General features: G+C 47.3%; 1 protein-coding gene across 1 annotated transcript; it reads right to left on the reverse strand.

Moving 5' to 3' along the window:
• Positions 1–4,389: 4,389 nt before the first annotated feature.
• Positions 4,390–24,438, reverse strand: MED19 (mediator complex subunit 19). The gene is made up of 6 exons (XM_044297340.1): positions 24,037–24,438; positions 23,529–23,651; positions 20,493–20,626; positions 19,637–19,730; positions 19,447–19,544; positions 4,390–4,530 (listed from the first exon to the last, which is right to left on the reverse strand). The coding sequence occupies exons 1-6, from the start codon at positions 24,293–24,295 to the stop codon at positions 4,474–4,476; spliced, it is 765 nt and encodes a 254-aa protein (XP_044153275.1). The 5' UTR covers positions 24,296–24,438; the 3' UTR covers positions 4,390–4,473.
• Between the last annotated feature and the right edge of the window lie 68 nt (positions 24,439–24,506).

The following is a 24,506-nucleotide window of genomic DNA, read 5'->3' on the forward strand; positions in this document are numbered from 1 at the left end:
AACCCAGCATCTGGTGATATTTATACGTTCCAGACTTCAGGCTGTAATTGACTGCAAAGGATTTGCAACCAAGTATTAAAAAGTGAAAGTTTGATTTATGATTATTATTATTATGTCCCATTACTTTTGGTCCCTTAACAAGTGGGAGGCACATATGCAAACTGTTGTAATTCCTACACCGTTCACCTGATTTGGATGTAAATAACCTCAAATTAAAGCTGACAGTCTGCAGGTAAAGCACATCTTGTTCGTTTCATTTAAAATCTATTGTGGTGGTGTATAGAGCCAAAAATGTTAGAATTGTGCCGATATCCCAATATTTATGGACCTGACTATGTATATGTACTGGCCTGCAGTAAAATTGATATCCACTGACTGTCTAATAGACCTGCAGCCACTAATCACTTGATGTTTTCTGTACGGTGAATGCCTAAGTGAATGAGATTAAACTTTTCTGCTTTGTTCCGTGCAGTAATTGTCCTGTTGTGTGTCTTTTGAAATCTGCAGCGTGCAGGTAGCCGTAGGGTTTTACTACACCGCTATCTTGGTTGTGTGATACTTGTTACACCCAAAGATTGCAGTGTAGCAGTGCCAGCATAGAAATGAAGGGGTTGCAGTGTCACAACCTCGACCCCAGAACAGTCCAACACGGCTGGATTTTTTATGTCATGGTCACGGCAAATGTGTGAATGTGCACTGTGACCCCATTCATTTCTACCATGGCACTGTGATTCTTGGGCATGACAGCCGTCTTCAAGGTCAACATGTAGCTGAATCCTAAGAGTAGAACAAACAAAGATTGTCTCTGACCTGCCAATGTATTACAAGGCCTATTCTACGGATGGCCAACCTGCGGCTCTCCAGCTGTTGCAAAACTACAACTCCCAGCATGCCCAGACTGTCTACAACTATCAGCCTACAGCAGAACATGGTGGGAATTGTAGTATTACAACAGCTGGAGAGCCACAGGTTGGCCATCTGCCGCCCTATTCACTTGAAATGTATTACCAGCTGGAGCGTCCTAAGACACTTATGTTTTGGCCAACAGCTACCTCACCCGAATTCCTCATACACTGAACAAAAATATAAACACAACACTTTCGGTTTTGCTCCCATTTTGCATGAGCTGAACTCAAAGATCTGACACATTTTCTACATACACAAAAGACCTATTGCTCTCAAATATTGTTCACAAATCTGTCTAAATCTGTGTTGGGCCTCTTGCACACAAACGTTTTTTTCCCCGTTTACGTTCCGTTTTTTTGCGCTCCATATACAGACCGTGTACGGAACCATTCATCTCAATGGATCCGCAAAAAAAGTAAGGTACTCTGTATGCCTTCTGTTTCCGTATTTCCGTTCATAGATAGAACAGTACTATCCTTGTCCGTTATGCGTACAATAATAAGGCATGTTCTATCAGGGGCCAGCTGTTCCATTCCGCAAAAAACGGAATGCACATGGACGTCATCCGTATTTTTTGCAGACCGCAAAATACTGAAATAGCCATACGGTCGTGTGCAAGAGGCCTTAGTGAGGGGGGGGGGGGCAGAAAACCATTCAGTATCTGGTGTGGCCGCTATTTGCCTCACGCAGTGCAACACATCTCCGTCGCATAGAGTTGATCAGGTTGTTGATTGTGGCCTGTGGAATGTTGGTCCACTCCTCTTCAATAGCTGTGCGAAGTTGCTGAATATTGGCAGGAACTGAAACACGCTGTCGTATACGCCGATCCAGAGCATCCCAAACATGCTCAATGGGTGACATGTCCAGTGAGTATGCTGGCCATGCAAGAACTGGGATGTTTTCAGCTTCCAGGAATTGTAGTACAGATCCTTGCAATATAGGGCCGTGCATTATCATGCTGCAACATGAAGTGATGGCCGTGGATGAATTGCACAACAATGGGCCTCAGGATCTTGTAAAATGCACCTGTGTTCATTGTCCATAACATACGCCTGCCCATACCATAACCCCACCAAGGGCAACTCGATCCACAACGTTGACATCAACAAACCGCTCACCCACACACGCCGTCTGCCATCTGTCCTAAACAGTGAAAGCTGGGACTCATCCGTGAACAGAACGCACATTTCAGAGTGGACTTTTATTGTGGTCAGTCTAAGACACACCTGTGCGATATTCATGCTGTCTAATCAGCATATTGATATGCCACACCTGTGAGGTGGGATGGATTATCTCAGAGAAGTGCTCACTAACACAGATTTATGAACAATATTTGAGTAATGGGTCTTTTGTGTAAATAGAAAATGTTTCAGATCATTGAGTTCAGCTCATGCAAAATGGGAGCAAAACTGAAAGTTTTGCATTTATATTTTTGTTCAGTGTACATATGCATGCTCAGGTGGGCATGCCTGTGTCCCGACTGGAGAAAGGGATATTAGGCCGCTGTAGCTTATTTCCCCAGAACAAAAGAATGTTGAAGTCGAACTGCCCAATCCTTATCTCCCCCAACATCTGTCACCAGAGGAGAGCAGAGAGGCCCTCATACACATCAGAGGAGAAACCCCAGGTCTCACCGGAGCTTTCTCAATCCGTATCCATTAGCGGATGAGAAAATCCCTTCGGCTTATTTCAAATACCAACAGACTGGCACATACCCATTAATGCCTGTGCCATCAATTCAGTTTTCCCTTGCCAACCACTCTGTACTTGGCTTCAGCAATGATCTCGGTGCTGATGTCAGAAAACAGAGATCAGAAGGTCCATGGTGCCATATATGATTGAAAACTACTGTTGTGTTTTGCTATATCTGGGTTTTTGAACCCCTTTAACACAGGCATTTCACCTGAAAGAACAAAGTAAGTGCTGTGGCTTCTCCATTGTGTTGATGTGAGGGGCTCTCACAGGTCAGACCAAGCCAAAAAGTCAAGTGAACATCTTTAAAGACGTCTGTTCATAAAAAAAAAGTTGGCTATACATGTTGGACATTTAAAAAAAAGGTATTTGCAAAAGATAGCCGACTATCAACTAATGCTTGCAGAATGTGATCAGGCTGGTAGGATCTACTTATTCAGTCTTGTAAGCTGATGGTCAGATCATTCCTCCAATGATATGAAGCTACCAGGACTCAAAGTCCGTGAGCCCACCCCCCACCCATACAGAGAAGGCCTCCGCCCACACAAAATGTGACAGCTTTGTATACAGCTTTTTCCGTGTGAGCTCAGGGGTAGCAGTGTTCACAGTTTCTAGACACACTAGTTCTAGGGTGAGGACATCTCCAAAATGGGTCACTGTACACAATGAGTGCCCACTGTTTCGTAGCACAACCTTCTGCACTAACATTAAAGTGGTGTTCCAATGTTGGCAAATAAATGTTATTCTTTGCATAGAAAAGTTCAGGGCGTGGTGGTTCTCATAAGAGATCTAGGTGATGTATATGGAGACTTACATACAGGCAATGCTCCATGGGAAAAGTATGCAAATTAGCTATTTTCCAGAAGAAAGAACATTAGCTCATGTCAGCCATATACTCCTCCAAAAGGCACAGCAGTTTCAGGATTCTCAAAGGGCATCAGTCAGCACATTTGTACTTCTGAAAATGGCTGACCGGTTACATGTGTGCTTGGCAGCTGAAGGCATCTGTGTTGGTCCCATGTTCATATGTTCCTGCATTACTGAGAAAAATGATGTTTTAATATATGTAAATTACGTTACACCTAGAGGCTCTTCTCTGTCTGCAACGGCTGTGTCCTCTTACAGATCAATGACAGGGCCAGGCAGTGTGAATGTGATCACACCTAGCCCTGTCAAAGTACAGAGGGTGCGGTAGTTGCAGAGAGAGCGGAGCCTCTAGGTGTAATGGCAATGCCCCCATTGCTCCTAGCGGCTCATTGGCATGTATTAACATCATTTGCATACTAAATAAGTCTCTGTGCACCACAAGGAACTCCTCAATGAGAAGGAGCACCCAGAGCAGCATCAAAAGCATCTCATTCGGCCCACCAGTACCCGGCTCTGTACAGGTAAGACCCCCCCCCCCCCCCCCCCCTAAAACAGATGGGCCTCTCTTCTATTTGAAGGAGTCTCTCTGGTTTGACTGATGAGATATTAAATCTCCTCCAGAAAGAAGAAACATTTAAAATTATGCAAAGAAAGCAATTTCTGATCACATGAGTATGGTGCAGTTATTAGCCGCAGCACAATACAAGCATTGTGAACAAAGATCCTCCCACTGATTGACAGCTTCCTCACCCTGCACAATAATAGGGAGAAAGCTATCAATCAGTGGCAGGTGGACATCGGACTGTACACGACACCACTGAAATCAGCATGTCTGCCTCGGGCAGGTTCTCAGAAGAGAGACAGAACGTGAATGTGCAGGAAGGTTTGTAAACTGCAGAGGAGAACGAATAGGTACACAAAGAGTTAAGGGGACAGGGGGAGCTTTATTAAAAAGAACACATTCTATAAAAGTGACAGAAGACCGTATGTACAAAGAAAGGTGAATTCTCAGCGTAATCCACTCTGTGAGCTTCCTGCTCCGGGGTGCTCCGGGCTGTGGCGATTCTGGAAGGAAACAAAAGTCCAGTTAGTCAAGAACTTCAAGGAAATAGCGGTAAAGTTCTTCTCCTAGAAGACATCACAGTATAGTGCTAAGATGTGCCATTACTTCCTGATCCCAAGTGCCAGGGCCCTCAGAATAAAGGCATTAAGTGGAGCTGCCGCACCTTCTAACTACAGGATAGCCCCATTTACTGGAGCACATCAGGGGCGCTATTATGGGGGACAACTGCCAAAAGTGGGATTATAGAGAATCCTCAAAGACTATTAAATGTGGTTTTAATTTACTTTGAAGGTTTCAACCACCCCAAAAATAAAAAGAAACAGCCTATTCATATGTTTTTCCTTCTTTGTGCCCCTCAGCACCACGGCTAATCTTTGCTATTGTGGGTGGGCTACCGGGCAGCGTCACATGACCCATTTGTGTTTTCTGTCCACAAATCTCAAAGCCCCTTGCATGCACACAATATGTCTTGCAACCTCTGCTCCACGATACCACCAGTCAGTCTCCTCCCCACCCTGGCAGCTGTAAATACTGTCCTCAATAAGTTCCTAGTCAGACTCCTCCTCCTCTGGCAACTGCCAGTCTTCTCAGCTTCTCTGTATGTTGCAGCAAGCAGGGTAGAAGCATTTGTGCAGAATCCAGAAGAAGAGAGAGTGACTGAGCATGCGTGTCCTTACAGCAGGGAGCCTGTGTCCTTACAGCACACACCACATGCAGTAGGGTCAGAATACCCCAGCTACATCAGCCTCACCACCGCAACAGCATTGCCTAACCAAGTATAATAGCAAAGCCACATCTAATTCATCTCTGGCAAAGCATTGTACTACATTGTCAGTAAAAGTGACCGGGGAGCATTAAACGAACAGAAAACATCCAGCTGCAGCACACCAGACCTGATAAAGGGGTCATGCGCACCCCGAAACGCGTGGTCTCTCAATAAACCCGTACTTGTCAAAACCGGTTGTGATTTGCGCCTCATATCCACCAGCTCACCAAAGGTCGTGACGGTCGTTGTCAGTCAATCATGAGAACAGGACTCTGGTGTCCCCCATACAAATGGAGCAGCAGGTCGACCATGCAGCTGCCTCCTCATTCACGCTCTATGAGACTCAGCTACCTCTGGAAGTCCCACAGAACGCAGCAACATATCCTCAACCTGCCACTCCGTTTATATAGGGACCGATCGTGGTGGTCTCAGTACTCGGACCTCCACCGATCAGGTACTTATCCCCATCCTTTGCATAAGATACGTTTGTATTGTGGGAAAACTGTTGCAACACAGAAGACAAGTGCAACTAAGAGAGGGGACAGACTAACAAGAAACCAGAGGAGAAAGCAAACCAAAAGGACTACGGCCATGAGAAAGTCCCAACCCCTCTAGGACAGTAATAATGTGTTTTTTTTGTGTATTTATTTATTTATTTTTTTTAAATCAGATAAGTTTTATTGATTCCATAAGAGACTACAAAACAAATGTACAGAATACATTATACAATAAAATGGATTTGCAACAATAATTGAGATTCCACATGAGTCTTATTGTATATTAGTTGTTACTGTCACGTATACTTATTACTTAAACGCTTAACTACCCCCTACAGCATCAGCCGCTTCTTCTACCTGAGTTAGCACCCATGCACATTTGTGCCTGCCAAGATTCCAATAGTTTCTCAAATTTGCTGGGACATCTCCTATGACGGATACCACGCCTCGTGCCCGCTTGACGTCACCTACATCGAGCTCACGACACGCGGTATGGTCACGTGTTACTAATAGCGTGACGTTACGCCCTCCAGAGGGGCAGGTAAGGTCAGCTTGGTACAGTTTACACAGACACCTCCTGTCCCTGCGGGCACAGAGCGGCAACAGGCTGAAAGGGCCTTTTCACTGCCGCAGTGAAAACAGCGCCTCCTCAGCCCCGGAAAGCTGCCACCAGCTTCTCGTTTGATATAATCCCGGTCCGCTAACCGGATTATATAGGGTGAGAAACCAACCCGAGTACTTGTACTCGTGCAAGTGTCGCTGATACCACGGCCTATACCTGATGGCCGTGCACCGGTGGGTCCCGTGTCCCAGATGATCAGCGATGGGGGCTGTGGCGGTGGGTCCCATGTTGTCTTCCGGGCGGCGGCGGCACTGCTCCCAGCTGATCAGCGTGGGGACGGCAGTGTCTCTCAGCTGATCGGCAGGACTTCTGTGCGGCGCCTCCCAAGTCCCATGCGGTTGCCTAGCAATGGGAGGAAGGTAAAGCCACTACCTCCCAGTACTCTGGTGCATCCACATGGGAAGGATTACAGCAGGCCAGGTGGGTATGGTGCATAAAATGGAGGAGAAATTCAGTTAATTTCTCTCCATTTCATGTTAAAACAGACAAACCCTGAATAATAAAATAAGGTTGGGGGGGGGGGGGGGGGAATGGGCATATAATAGTGATCCCCAACCAGTGTGCCTCCAACTGTTGCAAAACTACACCTCCCAGCATGCCTGCAAAGCCAAAGGCTGTCCGGGCATGCTGGGAGTTGTAGCTTTGCAACAGCTGGAGGCACATTGGTTGGGAAACACTGTTATATGCCCATTTATTAACCCTTGCACAAAGGAAAAGTAAAGCAGTTGTCCATAGCAACCAAATTCCAGCTTTCATTTCTTCTCATTGCTATCAGCCACTGCGCCGCTGTTACTTTGTACAAGGTTTGATAAATCTCCCCTATGACCAAATTAAATTGGAATGTGCTGTACATTTCCAGTCGCCACTATGTCACTGATGTAATCCTACCACAAATACATGACACCGTTAAAAAGCATGTCACCAGCATGTTGCAGGTGAAGAAGAATGCCATATGGAGCTGCCGTGCGAGTCCAGTGTCGCAGTGGATAGATGATGAATTTTCTCTAAAACAAGTTATGCTCCATGCGAAGGCATTTCAAGGCTCTCACACTGGTCAAGCAATAGCAAACATCCTTCAGGAAATGCTTGAGACTTGGGCAATTCCTAAAAGTTCTGTTCATGTTGTGGTCCGTGACAGGGCCAAAAATAAGATAAAGGGCATGGATGAAGCTGGACTTTGCAGTATTTCCTGTGTGGCACATACACTGCAGCTGGCTGTCTCAGAGGGTCTGTTAGCACCGCGCAGCATTGCTGATGCTCTGGGAATTGGGCGCAAAATCAGCGTGGATTTGATTTAAATCACGAGTCAGTAAGGCTTGATTTAAATCATAGTTTTCTACATAAAGACTAATTCTTGCTGGTATAACTTATAATATGCAAGGAGATGAAGATTTTTAGATTTAACAAACTTTTCATATTAGTTTGATTAGTTGATTCTGCAATTATAGGTTTGTAGAAGTTAGGATTAAGGTCTTTTTCTCAACTCTGTTCATGTTATAACATTTTTGCTGTGAAGAAGAGGCACGTGATCTCTGCTGAGTCAAATTCAGTTTTGAGAACTGCAAAAGTAAACCAAGCATCCGTGATTATATCTTGTAGGCAGGGAAACTGCCCAATAATCTTACAAAAACCTCTGTTAGAGCATGACACTGTGAATGGATTAATGGAATTTATTTACCCCAAAAAAATTAAGCATATACAGCCTTATTCTACATACCGTATTTTTCGCTGTATAAGACGCACCGGCGTATAAGACGCACCTAGGTTTTTGGGGAGGAAAATAAGAAAAAAAATATTTTTAACCAAAAGGTGTGCTGTGGGTTTGGAACTAGGTGGTCTGTGGATGGCACTATTACTGGGGATCTGTGGATGACGGACACTTATGGGGGGGGATCTGTGGATGACGGACACTATTATGGGGGGATCTGTGGATGACGGACACTGTTATGGGGGGATCTGTAGATGATGGACACTTATGGGGGAACTGTGGATGACAGACACTGTTATGGGGGATCTGTGGCTTTCACTGTTACAGGGGGATCTGTGGCTGGCACTGTTACAGGGGGGGGGATCTGTGGATGGCACTGTTATACATGTGTCATCCACAGACCCTCCCAGCCCATAACTGTGCCATCCACAGATCCCCCGCCGCTCCTGTATACTAATATAATAATTCTTATTCAATTAATAGTTATTAAATATGCCTCTTTATTCCTAAAAGTACCTTAAATCCTAAGCGCTTCAGTACAATGCCGGCAGGCCGGGCAGCCGGCGCGGCGCGTCACTCACTGACGTCACTTGCCTGCGCCGCCTGCTTCATTCATAAAGTAGGCGGCGCAGGCACGTGACATCAGGGAGTTACGCTGCCGCCCGCCCGGCCTGCATTGTACGGATGCGCTTAGGATTTAAGGTACTATTAGGCATAAAGGGGCATATTTAATAACCATTCATTGAATATGACATATTTTATTAGTACACCGGAGCGGCGGGGCGGGCCTTTAGTACAGTGACTGCACCGCCCCGCCGCTATTGCCGGCCCCCAGCTCCTCCTCCCAGTCCCTCCCCGAGTCCTCGCTCGCTTTACATCGCTGCCAGCGATGTAAAACTGACTGCATTCGCCGTATAAGACGCAGGGGCATTTTTCCCCCATTTTGGGGGAAGAAAAAGTGCGTCTTATACGGCGAAAAATACGGTAATTAAAAAACGAATATTTATTTCATGACAGAATAACCTTTGGACGGTAATATATTTTCCTCAAAAAGTATTTTATATTAAAAAAAATCCGATTTTTTAAATTAAAAATAAAAATCATTGATTTTTATCCACCCTGCGCAAAATAGTCGGCCACTTCAAACATTCAAACCTGGCATACTCTCGCTTACAAGATATTCAAAAGCAGCTCGGTCAAACAATTAAAAGACTTCAACAAGACGTGAAGACTCGTTGGAACAGCACGTTTTACATGCTACAGTCATTGAATGAGCAGAGACGGGCACTAGGAGTATATATGTCTGAGCATCAGCTTCCTGCCACTTTGACTGCAAACCACTGGCATCTAATGGAGAAAGTGTTACACATCTTGGCTCCCTTTGAAATGCTGACACGTCAAGCGAGTTCTGCGGATGCTTTTGCATCAGATGTGGTTCCTGCTGCGACTGCTATCAAAAGAGGATGATGCCCATGGTATTGAAACAATGAAGAGCACTTTGCTTGCTGCTTTAATTGATCCAAGGTAATGCAGTAACTTTTTGTTATTTAAATCATTATTTAAAAAAATAAAGCTTTAAAATGCTCATAAATGTTGGGGGGGGGGGGGGGGGATTATGTATTTCATGTATTTGTATTTATTTTTTATTCTAGGTATAAAGATTGATTCTTTTCCAATGCCGACAGTGCCAGGCAGGTCAAATAAATGTTTGTTGTTGAACTTCTAAAGCCTTCGGAACACAGCCACGCTTGAAGAAGAGCCAGCTGTCAAAAAAAAAAAAAACACACCATGCCAAGCAGAGTACCAGCCTGGACTGTGTTTTTCAGGAAATAGCAGATGAGCATCCCTCTCCATCTGAGAGCATCACTCCAAAAGCTGCTACAATACCTAGAGGAGAACACTGTGCCACGCTCAGATAGTGCACCTAAATACTGGGCATTAAATAAAATACGTTTTCCAGCTTTGGCTGTAATGGCACAAAGGTATCTTTCTGCCCCATGCAGTAGTGTGGAAAGTGAAAGACTGTTCAGCGCGGTGTCTCAAGTTCTGACCGAAGGCAGAAAGACTTCTAGCTGACCATGCAGAAATGCTTCTGTTCCTTAAAAAAAAAAAAAAAAAAAAAAAAAAAAAAAAAAAAACCACTTCTATTACAAAAATAGTTTCTACACTGCCTCTTGTACTTAAAGGGAACCTGTAACTGGGATTTTGTGTATAGAGCTGAGGACATGGGTTGCTAGATGGCCGCTAGCACATCCGCAATATCCAGTCCCCATAGCTCGGTGTGCTTTTATTGTGTAAAAAAAAACAAAAACTGTTTGATACATATGCAAATGAACCTGAGATGAGTCCTGTCCCTGACTCATCTCACATACAGGACTCATCTCAGGTTCATTTGCATATGTATCAAACAGTTTTTTTTGTTTGTTTTTTTACACAATAAAAGCACACAGAGCTATGGGGACTGGGTATTGCGGATGTGCTAACGGCCATCTAGCAGCTCATGTCCTCAGCTCTATACACAAAATCCCGGTGACAGGTTCCCTTTAAACAATGTTATAGTTCTGTTTTTTGGACCTTTGGTTGGTCAGCGGTCACAAAATTAATGTGCATTTACTTCATTGTTATAATTGGTATTGGTAATTGGCATCGGTGAGTACTTAAATAAAAGTATCGGTACTCGTACTCTGTGTTAAAAAACACATCCCTAGTTATAATGGTGGATTAGTCCTTTGCTGCAGTCACGTGGGGGCAGTGAGGTCAGTTGGTTCCCGGTCTCTCCAAACACATTGGCACGATGTGCCCCCTTCAGAAAAAGAAACGCCCACTTGATGGCACAAGCCTTTTAAACTGTAGCCGGTCCCTCCCCTCCCGCCTTTGGCAGTGGTCCACCCTCCTCTATGCTAGGCTGGCAGCAACTGACCCACAAAATCCTTTAGGGTTGATAGCTCCAGGCCAGCAGGTCACAGGGAGATAATTCTGGGACCAATGGATCCGCCTGGGTTCTGGCTACAAGTAGAGTCCAAACAGGGTACCGTTAATTTGGTTTCTGTGGGGAGATATGTATATCTCCCTTCCCTGACATCTCAGCATCAAGCCAGTACGTGGATGCTTGTCTTTGCCCAAAGATCACAAAAAGATAACCGAATTATGCCTGGGATAGACGGACGATTCATAATTCCTTATGAAATGTAGGTGCCAACATGTCTGGGAAAGGGCTGGGACCTCCTGCTGGGGGTTTTCCTGCAGGATTAGCTTGCCTCCAACCTGGCTGGTTGAGGTGCGACTTTATCCACCTGGGGCCTCCTTGAAGTCTGGACTCCTGGGGCTTCCTCCCTTGCTAGCTGACAGCAAATGGCTGGAGGGTGGGAACATATTTTGCATGCACACTGACTGTGTACATGCCAAAAGGTGAAACAAATGACAATCAGGGCTGAAAATAAATGATAATCCATATTCCTCACACCTCCCCCCTTTAGAGGGCGCTAGGGGGCAGCACCGTCCTGTGTTCTCCCGTGCGCCCATCCGCACCCTCTCCTTGCTGGGGTAGCCCGTCGGTGTTCCCGTGGTCACGGCCCTTCTTGTTGCGAATGGTCAAGTGATACAGCTGGAGAGCTAGGCTCCAGCGTAGCAGCCTCCCATTCGTCCCGGATACGGTGTTTAACCAGCTGAGGGGGTTGTGGTCGGTCTCCAGAGTGAAGCGGCGCCCGTATAAACGGCTGCAACCGTTGCGGTGCCCAAACAATGGCCAGGCACTCCTTCTCCATTGTGGAGTACGCCACCTCCCTCGGCAGGAGCTTCAGCACCCGGAAGGCTGTCTCACAGTTGTTTGTCCAATTGACTGCGGAGGGCAGATTCTTCTTGGTGAGGTCCGTCAAGGGCTTCACCAGGCTACTATAGTGGGGGATGAACCTCCTATAGTACCCGGAGGTGCCCAGGAAGGACATCACCTATTTCTTGGTCCTGGGGGTGAGCCAGGATGCGATACTTTCCCGGGCTCTGGCATCAGCGTTTCCCCGCCTACCTGGATCCCCAGGTAGTGGACCTCGCTCATGCCCAGCTGGCACTTCTCCGGCTTTATGGTCAAGCCTGCCTGGTGGATCCGCCCCAGCACCTGCGTCAGGTGCTGTAGGTGATCCTCCCACGTAGGACTGAAGATGGCAATGTTATCCAGATAAGCGGCCGCGTTCTCTTAAGCAGCGTGTTGACCATCCGCTGAAAAGTGGCAGGGGCATTCTTCATGCCGAACGGCATCACCGTGGATTCGTACAATCCAAAGGGGGTGATAAAGGCAGAGCGTTCCCGCGCCTCACGGGTCAGGGGAATCTGCCAGTACCCCCGGCTCAGATCCACGATGGTCAGGTACTGGGCCCCAGCCAACTGATTGAGCAGGTCATTGATGAGTGGCATTAGGTACGCATCGGTGACAGAGACAGTGTTGAGTCCCCTGTAGTCCACGCAGAACCGGGTGGTCTGATCCTTCTTTGGGACAAGGACCACAGGCGAGGCCCAAGCGCTGTTGGATGCCTGGATGACCCCCAGCTTCAGCATCTCGTCAATCTCCTGGCGCATGTGCTGCTGCACCTCCAAGGAAACACAGATTGGGGGGGGTGATCCCTGGTGTCCATGTGATGGACGTCCAACTTGGTCCTTCAGGGCTTGTTGCTGAACAACTCCCAGAAAGGGTGAAGTGTGGCCAACAGCTGGGACCATTGGTCCTTCAAGAACTATTGGCCCACCTCTACAGCCTCGATGGACCCACCCGTCACCTGGGAGAGCATGTCCAGGACGGTTTTCTCCTCCCCCTCTTCTGGGAGGTTGCAGACAGGGAGGGCACATGCCTGGCCTCCATCTGACTCGGCAGCCACTAGGGCCCCAGCACTCCCATGCACGTGACAGCAGCTATGGCCGCTTCCCCTTGGCTTCCGACCAAGTCGCCAGTCCAGACGGAATAACCTGGCACTCTGACATCCCAGTGGCAGAGGAACCCTGCACTCAGGCTTTACCTGGCAGCCCTATTTCTCCTGGGACAGCCCTGACCTCATTTGCATCCTCCTCCCCCACAACTGTCTGCCCCCTGCTTGTCCCTCCAGTCACCACACCTGAGGACAACAGGTTCCAGCAGGCTTGCTGGCCACACCCTGGGGCCTCAGCACAGCTGGCAGGAATGAGCCCCCTCCCCACTGAGGGAAGAGGTACACATTACATCCCCCACCCCCACATCCCCATCAACAGGCATGTTATGAACATTCACAGTAATCATCAGGGGTGGACATTAAATCACATTCTGGGGAATCGGACCTCGGGGTGTCAGCGGCCACGTACTTCGACACAAGACGCCCCAGGTCGGTCCCCAGCAAAACACTGGCGGGGATATTTGGCGATACCCCAACTCCCTTACTCCTCAACTGGCGCCCCAGTCCAAATAGACCCTGGTGACGGGCAGCGCCGGTTCTACTCCTCCAATCGCGGAGACAGTAAAAGATCTCCCGGGCCGTAAATCATGGAGCGTCACCAGTTCAGGCCGTACCAGTGTCATCTCAGTGTCGGTGTCTCCAAGTCCCATGGCCTGGCCCACGGTGACCGGTTGAACATTGTCAAGGGACCTCCCACCACACAACACAGTGGACGGTTTCCGAGACTATGACTGGGACGGGTCCCTCGGGCGCTGGGGACATGTGGCCTTGAAGTGGCCACACACCCTCCCCCTGAAGAAGCTTTACGCGAAACGTTCGTTCGGATTATCCGGTTCACCACTCAGGTATTCATGTCATAGCTCCATTGTGGATGCTTCAGTATTGCGATCCCTGTACTTGGTATTTCTGCACTTTGCACTTTACATTTCTCTGTACTGTTTTTTGGATCTCCATCTTGTTTTATTAGCTGTGACTTTGTCTTGAAGCTTTGGATATTCTGTCTATGTTACGTATACACCATGTTATATTTATACGATTCTATTAGTCTGGATCTCTACATTGATATTGATTTGTACATGTTTATATACTAGTGGTGCCGTTTTTCCTCCTGTGTGTCCCATACCCACCACAGTACTATCTTTTACTTTTTCCCTTTTTTGGTGTCCTAGGTATTTATCTAGTAGCAATTGATATATTAGAGATATCATCCCCCTTCTTTCCCCTCCTGAAACAATCAGATGCAATGTTGCGTCTCTTTGTGCCATTACGCTACTATTCTTAATCATCGTATTATATGCAGATATTGATAAAAGCGCCTGTGAGGGGTGCCATATATTTCTTGAATACTGGTGAAGGATCTGAACACTCCACCCTCCAGGAGGTGACCCATTCTGATCACCCCTGTGTCCTTCCACTCATCAAATCCTGACAATGATTTAAATTCAGATAATACTGGATTTTGCCATATATTCCGTAATTCCTCTCAACTGTTTAATCTTTTGCCACACTGAATACATTGCGAGTCTTATAGGAATTTCTGATGGCACCGTTTTCGCTTCCAGTCCCTCCAGTAGCATCATTAGGTCTCTACCTTTCAGGTGGTTTTCTATATAGCAGAGGTTTCTAATTCTAGCCATCCTTTGAAGTGTTAGCCTTGAGCTGCAAGGTAGAACACCCAGGGATTAGTAACTGCTAGGCCTCCCTCCGTTTTATAGTATTGTAGTGTCTCGAGCTTTATTCTAGCCTGTCCCCTACGCCATATTATGTCTCTAAATATCGAGTCAATCCTTTTGAACCTGTCCATTGGCAGCCAAACCGAGGCACTGTGTAGAATGTACAAAAGCTGCGGCATCAAAACCATCTTGAGTAGGTTCATTCTACCCACTACTGATAGATATCATTTGCACCAAGCCTTTCCTTTATTACGAAAGTTCGTTAACAGGGGGGTAAGATTTAATTCCTCAAAATCTTTAATTCTAGGGGATATTTTAATACCCAGATATTTGAACTCTTCTACACCTGGCATATTTTTATCTAGTACCACCTGCGATCTTGGCTGACCATCTATAAAGCATTAGTGCAGACTTCTGCCAATCAATTGTTAAGCCTGATAGTTGGACAAACCTGTCAATGAGAGACATTGCAGCCAGCAGAGACGTGGATGTACCTCCTAAGAACTGCAGTGTGTCATCTGCATACATCGCCACTTTATTTCGTACTGCCGTATCCCCGTATCGCAGGAGACTTACGCACTGCAGCAGCCAATGGTTCTATCGCCAGTGCAAACAGCACCGGCGACAAAGGGCATCCCTGTCTTGTACCATGCTGCAATTGAATCCCATAGACATACCCCTGTTTGCCCCAATTCTTGCTTTGGGACTAGAATAGAGTACTTTGACCCAAGATATGAATCTTTGCCCGAACCCCATATATTGAAGCGTACATCACAGATACTGCCATTCCACACTGTCAAAGGCCTTGGCTGCGTCTAAAGAGAAAACTGCCCTATCCCCCATATTGTCAGACGGAACCTGTAGATTCATATGGGTACATATGCATGTTTGCCAGCCCCATATCAATTCTAGAAAGAGACATACGTGGAAGAGCAGCAAGAGGGTTCATTTCCCTCCATATACAGTACAGACCAAAAGTTTGGACACACCTTCTCATTCAAAGAGTTTTCTTTATTTTCATGACTATGAAAATTGTAGATTCACACTGAAGGCATCAAAACTATGAATTAACACATGTGGAATTATATACATAACAAAAAAGTGTGAAACAACTGAAAATATGTCATATTCTAGGTTCTTCAAAGTAGCCACCTCTTGCTTTGATTACTGCTGTGCACACTCTTGGCATTCTCTTGATGAGCTTCAAGAGGTAGTCACCTGAAATGTTTTTCACTTCACAGGTGTGCTCTGTCAGGTTTAATAAGTGGGATTTCTTGCCTTATAAATGGGGTTGGGACCATCCGTTGCATTGTGGAGAAGTCAGGTGGATACACAGCTGATAGTCCTACTGAATAGACTGTTAGAATTTGTATTATGGCAAGAAAAAAAAAAGCAGCTAAGTAAAGAAAAACGAGTGGCCATCATTACTTTAAGAAATTAAGGTCACTCAGTCCAAAAAATTGGGAAAAAAGTGTCCCCAAGTGCAGTCACAAAAACCATCAAGCGCTACAAAGAAACTGGCTCACATGCGGACCGCCCCAGGAAAGGAAGACCAAGAGTCACCTCTGCTGCGGAGGATAAGTTCATCCGAGTCACCAGCCTCAGAAATCGCAGGTTAACAGCAGCTCAGATTAGAGACCAGGTCAATGCCACACAGAGTTCTAGCAGCAGACACATCTCTAGAACAACTTAAGAGGAGACTGTGTGAATCAGGCCTTCATGGTAGAATATCTGCTAGGAAACCACTGCTAAGGACAGGCAACAAACAGAAGAGACTTGTTTGGGCTAAAGAACACAAGAAATGGACATTAGACCAGTGGAAATCTGTGCTTTGGTCTGATGAGTCCAAATTTGAGATCTTTGGTTCCAACCACCATGTCTTTGTGCGATGCAGAAAAGGTGAACGGATGGACTCCACATGCCTGATTCCCACCGTGAAGCATGGAGGAGGAGGTGTGATGGTGCTTCGCTGGGATTTATTCAAAATTGAAGGCATACTGAACCAGCATGGCTACTACAGCATCTTGCAGCGGCATGCTATTCTATCCGGTTTGCGTTTAGTTGGACCATCATTTATTTTTCAACAGGACAATGACCCCAAACACACCTCCAGGCTGTGTAAGGGCTATTTGACCATGAAGGAGAGTGATGGGGTGCTGCACTAGATGACCTGGCCTCCACAGTCACCGGACCTGAACCCAATCGAGATGGTTTGGGGTGAGCTGGACCGCAGAGTGAAGGCAAAAGGGCCAACAAGTGCTAAGCATCTCTGGGAACTCCTTCAAGACTGTTGGAAGACCATTTCAGGTGACTACCTCTTGAAGCTCATCAAGAGAATGCCAAGAGTGTACAAAGCAGTAATCAAAGCAAAAGGTGGCTACGTTGAAGAACCTAGAATATGACATTTTCAGTTGTTTCACACTTTTTTGTTATGTATATAATTCCACATGTGTTAATTCATAGTTTTGATGCCTTCAGTGTGAATCTACAATTTTCGTAGTCATGAAGATAAAGAAAACTCTTTGAATGAGAAGGTGTGTCCAAACTTTTGGTCTGTACTTTATCTGTTAGGCCCACCTCCCTCAGTAATCTACCAGAGCGAGTTTCCATTCCAGTTGACACTCCGCACTTGTCTAGTTCTTCGTTAATTACATTATTAAAATCCCCAACTCTAAAGCCTGGAATGTCAGGATATTCCGCCATAAACTCCAGCATCATTCTCAGCGGCACTGAGGTGTACGACGGGGGAATATACCATCTCCATTCCATTAATCGCACAGTGGACACATATGAACCTCCCCTCTACATCCACAAATTCCCGTATACATTCAAAGCGTATATTCTTATTAATACGTACACTCACTCCCCTGGAATATGCGGAGAAGACCGAGTGCACAGAGTAGCCAACCCAAGATTTTTGGAGCAATTGCACTTTTGATTTGGTCATATGTGTTTCCTGTAGGCAGCAGATGGCGGGCTGGCATCTCGATAAATATCTAACTATGCCATGTCTTTTGTTAGCCTCCGCCATTCCCACTAATCACTTTAGTCATAGACGCCATTACATTCTTTTCGCTTACATAAATGGTTACCAGATGTCCACGTTTTCCCATCCCAAAACAGCCTTTTCTTCCATATAAGCATACCAGAATGCACCCCCCCCCCCCCCTCAGTGAAAACAAAATGTATTCAGATTTTCCAAAATTACTTTTATAACATAGGCTAACCATAAAAACCTAGCCCACAATCTCTACAGCGAACTTCAGTCCCGTACATAGGTGCGTTAAAAACTTGCATCGGTACGTATATAACGGCACTACTCACGCTCCTGCAATGGGACGTCCCATCAACGTGACTGGGAAGTCCCTCTTAAGTTCACAGTAGGAACTTTAATCTCAACGACGGTATTATACTGAGTTTACTCACTCAGTGGATATTTCAGGTGTCCAAGTTGTGATTTCTGAGCTGCCGTTCATTCTTGTCTAGCCACTGTAGTGCAGCATCCAGGTCTTCGATAAACAGCGCAGATCCTAAGGCGACTACCCTCAGCTTGGCTGGAAACATCATGGAGTATTGTATTTGTAATCCACTGAGTCGTCTTTTTATTTCCACGAAGCGAGCTCTTTTCTTCTGTACTTCAGATGAGTAATCCGGGAATATGGAGACCTGTATGCCGTTTATCGTGAGCTCCAAGAGGTCCCTGGATCGCTGTAGTATGGTGTCTCTATCTTTATAGTAGCTAGGATTGGGCGAGGTGGGCGTCCAGAAGGCAACGGTCTTGTAGGGGCGCGATGTGCTCTCGCCACCGCATATAAGGACGATAGGCCTTTGTCTTTGAACTTTTCAGCAATCCACTTTTCTATAAATACGGTAGCATTCACGCCCTCCGCTTTTTCTGGCACCCCAACAAGCCTGATATTATTCCGGCGTGACCGGTTTTCAAGGTCATCTGTTTTAGCATATAATGCAGCGATATCTTTGGCTGTTACTTTGGCTGCTTTTTGGAGTGGTTTGACTCCATCTTCCATTTCTGACACCCTTCGCTCTACCTGAGTAGTGCGTTCTGCCACTTTGTGCAGATCATGACGTATGATAGAAAGGTCCTCTTTAAAGGCTACCAAATTGTATATTCAGACTTTTAAGGGTGTTATTGCAGCTTGCTATGGCAGCCATTACATCTTTCAAATTGGGTTCTGCTGTCTCCTCCTCATGACCTTGTGCTTACAGGATAGCTGGGACCCCTGCACTGTCTGCCGATCTTCTGATGAGCTCTCCTTCCCTTCGGACGCAGATTGAGCCCTCTCCGAATCTCCCCACTTCTCCTTCAAGCCTTTTGAGGTTTATGTGCATACTTCTCCAGGCGTGCTGCTATCTCCTGGCATGCTCTCCTACTCGTCGCGCCATATTGGATCCGTGCCTCCTGCTCCGGTTTCATCTGAGTTTTGCCCTTTCTCAGCATTCTGCTGGCCTCTGATTAAGAAGTGCACCTCTGTGGAGCTAGATGTTCCCTTGGGGGTAAGATGGACAGCCGTGGTTTGCTGTGGACAGGCTAGATGTCAGGATCCTAGCAAGAGCTCCGGGACGCACGTCTTACACCATGCTCTGTCAGGCCCCACCCCAGGACAGTAATGTTTAACTAGTGACCTGACAGATGTATGCGATGTGGCCTGGACCCCCAGATTACAAATGTCTCCCCCAAGTTATGATCTGACTGCTCTGCCCAACCACGTCCCTCCTACCTTTTTCTTCTTCTTGTCTTTCTTCTTCCTCCTCCTTTCTGGATCATCTTCTCTTTGTTTCTTCTTCTTTTTCCTGTGATCGGAGTCTGAAGGGGTTTCTGCAGCAGATATGGGAACAGTGAGATGAGGAGACACACACACACACACACACACACACACACACACACTCATTGTACTACATTATACGGACCTGGAGGAGCCGGCTCCTGTGTTCTGCTTTGCTTGTGCTTCTTATTCTTTTTCTTTGGAGGCTGTATGTGCATCAGACGACAGTGTTCTGGAAGCTGGAGAAGCGAGATGTGAGAACTTCAGACACCTGGAAGGTGGTGTACTACGTATACATGGGGCAGGGCAGAGCATGATAGAAGCCTCAGACCTACGTGTAGGACACTGCTACACACCAGAGGTTCCCAAAGTGGGTTCAGTGGCAAGGTCTCTGGAGCACTGCCAGCTCGATTCATTTCTATGGGAGTGTCAGAGATAGTTAAGTACAGTGCTCGGCTATCTCGAGAACTTTCATAGAAATCCCTGACCGGCCGCTGTGTTCATTTCAGGGGGCTGCAGGGTGTTCAGGGTCCCTGTTCTTGTGAACGGTGGGGGTCCCAGCGGTAGAACCCCTATCGATCTAATAGTTATCCACTAACCTGTGGAAAGGGGGTAATTTTATGTAACCTGAACATTTTAGGGATGGCTGGAGGGGTCAGGCATTAGACTGGACAGCGTTTTGGGGAGTGTGGCCTATACAAAGCAGCAAGACATATGTCCATAATAAATTTGGACTCTTTTTGGATCAGGGTGGACAGGTTGTCCATACGGATGACATGTATGTGGCCAATCACGCCCAACAGAGGTGATCTCATTGGACAACATGACTGACATGGTCTTGTGCCATGTATTCTATATGGAGACTCCTCCAGTGGGGTCACCAGTTGGTTTGGGAATCATTGCTGTAGACTATGGGCATCTCAATGGCATGTGACAGGAAAAGTCTTACAGCTGGCATCTTGGTCAGCACACACACTTCCTCTATGAAGGGCATAGCTCACCGGGCCTGCGTGTAGTCTGAATCCAGTTAGTAGTGCACCAGTCAGAGGAGTGAAAGAATTCCCACAGATGGGTGGCTTTTCTATTAACGATCGTAGACTGCTATTATCCTGAGAGCCAGGGGTATCGATCATACCTACACAGGGGGTGAGAAATTCAAAGTCCCAAAATTACTTACAGCATTAGACATCACAAAGCACAGGTCATTTTCTGAGCCCACTATTATCCCTACCAGCAATGCGCAATTGTCCTCCTAGGACCCAGAAGAAGGGGGGCAGAATCGTCCCCAGCTACCCCCTGTACACAGAGCGTTTTGTGCAGTCAAGGGTTACAGAAGTGGTCTGACAGCTGTGGTGCATAGAACAGGCCAACTTCCTGCTAAAAGAACAGGAGCACATAGGGTTAAATTCTGTCTGCCTACAGCGAAAGGACCTGTCACCTCTCCGGACAAGTCTGTTTAGTATCTACTTGCATTCATCAGAATAACAATTCTGGAGCATCTATTAGGGCTGTCAAATATAATCGATGCAGCGATGCATCGCGATTCGACCCCCGGCGATTCTGCATCGATGCGGTTGCTTTAAATAATCGATGCATGTTGATGACGTCAGCGTCGCGTCCGCCGTGCAGCCGAGTCGAAAAAAGTTTTTGGGCGCCTTCTTTCCCGCCTCCCGCCGACGTGTCAGAGGGGGTGGCCACAACATTGAGTGAGCCAGGTCTGAGTGAGGAGGAGCCGGAGGCGTGGTTTCCGGCTTTCCGCGCATCTCCGGCTCCCACTGCTCCCAGTCAGACACTCAGAAGCCGGCGGCAGAGTGGACGTGCGGTGGCTGGCGGCGAGGTGAGTTTTGTCACCTATGAGTATGTAATATCTAGTACCTCCAAAGCGCCTGCCAGTGCTGCCACCTACACACTACACAGCATATACATACACCTACCGCCTGCCACCTACACAGATCATATTGCCGCTTCTCATACCTTTGCCGAATTGCCGCCCGCGCCATGTTTCTTCTTTATCTTTTTCGGTTGTGTCTCTCTTATTCTTCCCCTCCGTCTACAGTGGACGGAACTTTAGGTTCCGGGTCTATGAAAGGCGGTCAAACAGCGGCCCCTAGTGGCCAGTCTGGGAATGTCTACAGTCATTTATCTCACACTATTCAGGAGATCTGAAACTGCTGGAGTGTCAGATTTACTGACAGTTACTGATCCTGCACCATCAGAGCCCCTTCACAGTTCACTTCACACGTGTATCAGACTAAGGCTACTTTCACACTAGCGTTCGGGCGGATCCGTTCTGAACGGATCCGCGCATAATAATGCAGACGGAGGCTCCGTTCAGAACGGATCCGTCTGCATTAAAATGGCAAAAAAAAAGTGTGAAAATAGCCTCGGACGGATCCGTCCAGACTTTCAATGTAAAGTCAATGGGGGACGGATCCGCTTGAAGATTGAGCCACATTGTGGCATCTTCAAACGGATCCGTCCCCATTGACTTACATTGTAAGTCTGGACGGATCCGCACGGATCCGATTCCGCACGCCTCCGCACGGCTGTTACAGGACTTGGGTAATAATCTTGATGCATCGTGATGCATCGCCGAATCGAATCGAATCGTGGACTTGATAATCGTAATCGCATCGAATTGTGAGACGAGTGAAGATGCGCAGCCCTAGCATCTATGTTGTCCCACTCTTCTACTATTCCTACTAGAAGGTTATGAATGAATTTTCAGCAGTTTGCAATAAAGGTCCAACTGGGTGTTACCAGTTGGAGGATGTCCCCCCATAGTCTGACACTATCCAACCAGTGCTGCCAGAGTCAGAGGATGCAGGGACACATTCCCAACTGGCAACAACCCAGCTGGACCTATAATATAACCTCCTAGCAATTCATTCCTAAACTTATATTAGGAATAATAGAAGAATGGCACAACATTCGTAGATGCTTCAGAAGTATTATTTCGAGCTATGCAAGTAGTTCCTAAAAAAAGCCCTGGGTCAGAAGAGGCGACAGGTCCAAATCATTGAAGGCAATGCGTCTGTAAGCGCCCTCTAGTGGTGGCTGCAGGCGGGTAATATTTTAGCATTTAAAATGAACTCATCACCTTGCACACACAGTCCTATCTGTGGACAGCATGGCATAGAGTAGGAAGAGATTGATATTTTTGTAGGAAAAGATTCAGTATCAGGGCTCATTCAGACGTCGGTAAGCGTTTTGCGGTCCCTCCGCAAAACGCGGATGCTGGCCATGTATATTCCGCACTTTGCGGACCGCACCTATGATAGAAATGCCTACTCTTGTCTGTGATTTGGGGATAAGAATAGGACACGTTCTATCTTTTTTGCAGAGGCACGGAACAGATGGATGGATGCAGACAACACACGGTGTGCTGTCTGTATCTTTTGCGGCCCCGTTGAAATTGATGGGTCCGCACCAGTTCCACAAAATTGCAGAATGGATGGATTCATACGGTCGTCTGAATAAGCCCTAAATTGTATTGATCCCAGCTCGTTCCGGGCTTAGGAGTCCAGTGGGTGGTCTTGTCAGGTTGAGCGCTGTCTCTGTGGACATGCTCTCTTGTCCTCACAGCACAGGCAGTGTAATCTGTTCTCTCCCACCCCTCGGTACAACCTCCTCCCTGCTGCTCTCTCTATCAATGAGAGAAGGGAGGGGGGGAGAGTACAGGACACCTAATATCTGGCCCAGTGCAGACCATTATACAGAAGGCATGCCTGGTACGCCCAACATGTCTCTAGAATACGGAAGGAGATCACTTTTGGGTGAATTCCATTATAAATAGGATCAGCCTCAGAAGTCCCTATGCAAGAGCAGGTCGCATCAAAGAAAAGCAGAAAACCCTTTGGTAGGAATGGCAGAAAAATGTAAGAAGACACCTTCCTCTGATGGTAGCGAGTCAGGGGCCCCCCGTGTAATCCATGGAGGGACCACTACTGGCCGAGATTCTCCTCCCTGGCTAATAGAGGGGGTCTGAGCGGGGTTCCCCCCTCTACCACATTTATTTGGCCGTCTTCACCTCTTACCTGGGAGGTCCGGAAGGAAGTTGCTGAGTTTCTCTTTGACTTTCTTGCCACAGAATTTCCCAAATGAATGTTCCAGATTATAATGTAGAATAAGATTAACGCTGCCGGTGAGGTCGGAGAGCCCTGGAAAGAGACAAGGGCCACAACGTGTAAGAAGCCAGTTCAGATCGGACCCACTGGGGGCAGCAGTATGCCAGGGAAGGCCCGACACCCACCATGGGGGCACCGCTAGACCCCAGAACACCAATGGATCAGGGATAAACCAACTAGCAACTTCCAACCACCTTGGACACACCAACACCTGGGATGCCCCAATATGACAGTTGCCAAGGAAGCCCCCTGCCACCCTGGAGACAACCATACCAAACACGGAGGTCACCAACAGGTCAGTGACCCCTGCCCATTCTGTGCCATTTCCCAGTTCAGCAGTGTGACGGATGACATCAGTGCCACTAGGACCCAGGAGCTGACAGCTGGTCACCGGGCACACAGCAGGGGCAGTACCCACCTGGCATCTCTCTAAGCAGATAGAAGGGACCAGACGACCGCCGGGCTCCATCTTCCCCAGCAGGAACTGTGGACAGTGACGGCGGCGGCGGCAGGGGAGGGCCGGGGACGGATGAGTTGGGCGCTCCAGACACCGGATGAGGTTTACCTGCCCCGAACCCAACTGTACCCCCAGAGACAACCGCCGGAACTCCCGGTGCCGAGGGAAGTGATGGTGGCGGATCTGTAGGAACGAACAGACCGGGGAAGCCCTCCATCATCTTGCACGAATGTTTGGCCAATCAAATGAGGCCTCTTTCCGACCCCTGACCAATAGGAACATTATACCAAAACCCGCCTCCGGGGCGAGCAGGTCCTGCCGAAGCCTTCGCAACATCCGGTGGGCCGGCCCGGCCTGCGCTCCAGCCAATCATAGGCGGAGCCTGTATTTCTCAGCGCATAGGTCCGTTCTAGGCAGGACGCCAAAGCCTC

The sequence above is a fragment of the Bufo gargarizans genome, chromosome 6, assembly GCF_014858855.1.
Source record: "Bufo gargarizans isolate SCDJY-AF-19 chromosome 6, ASM1485885v1, whole genome shotgun sequence".
NCBI lineage: Eukaryota > Metazoa > Chordata > Amphibia > Anura > Bufonidae > Bufo > Bufo gargarizans.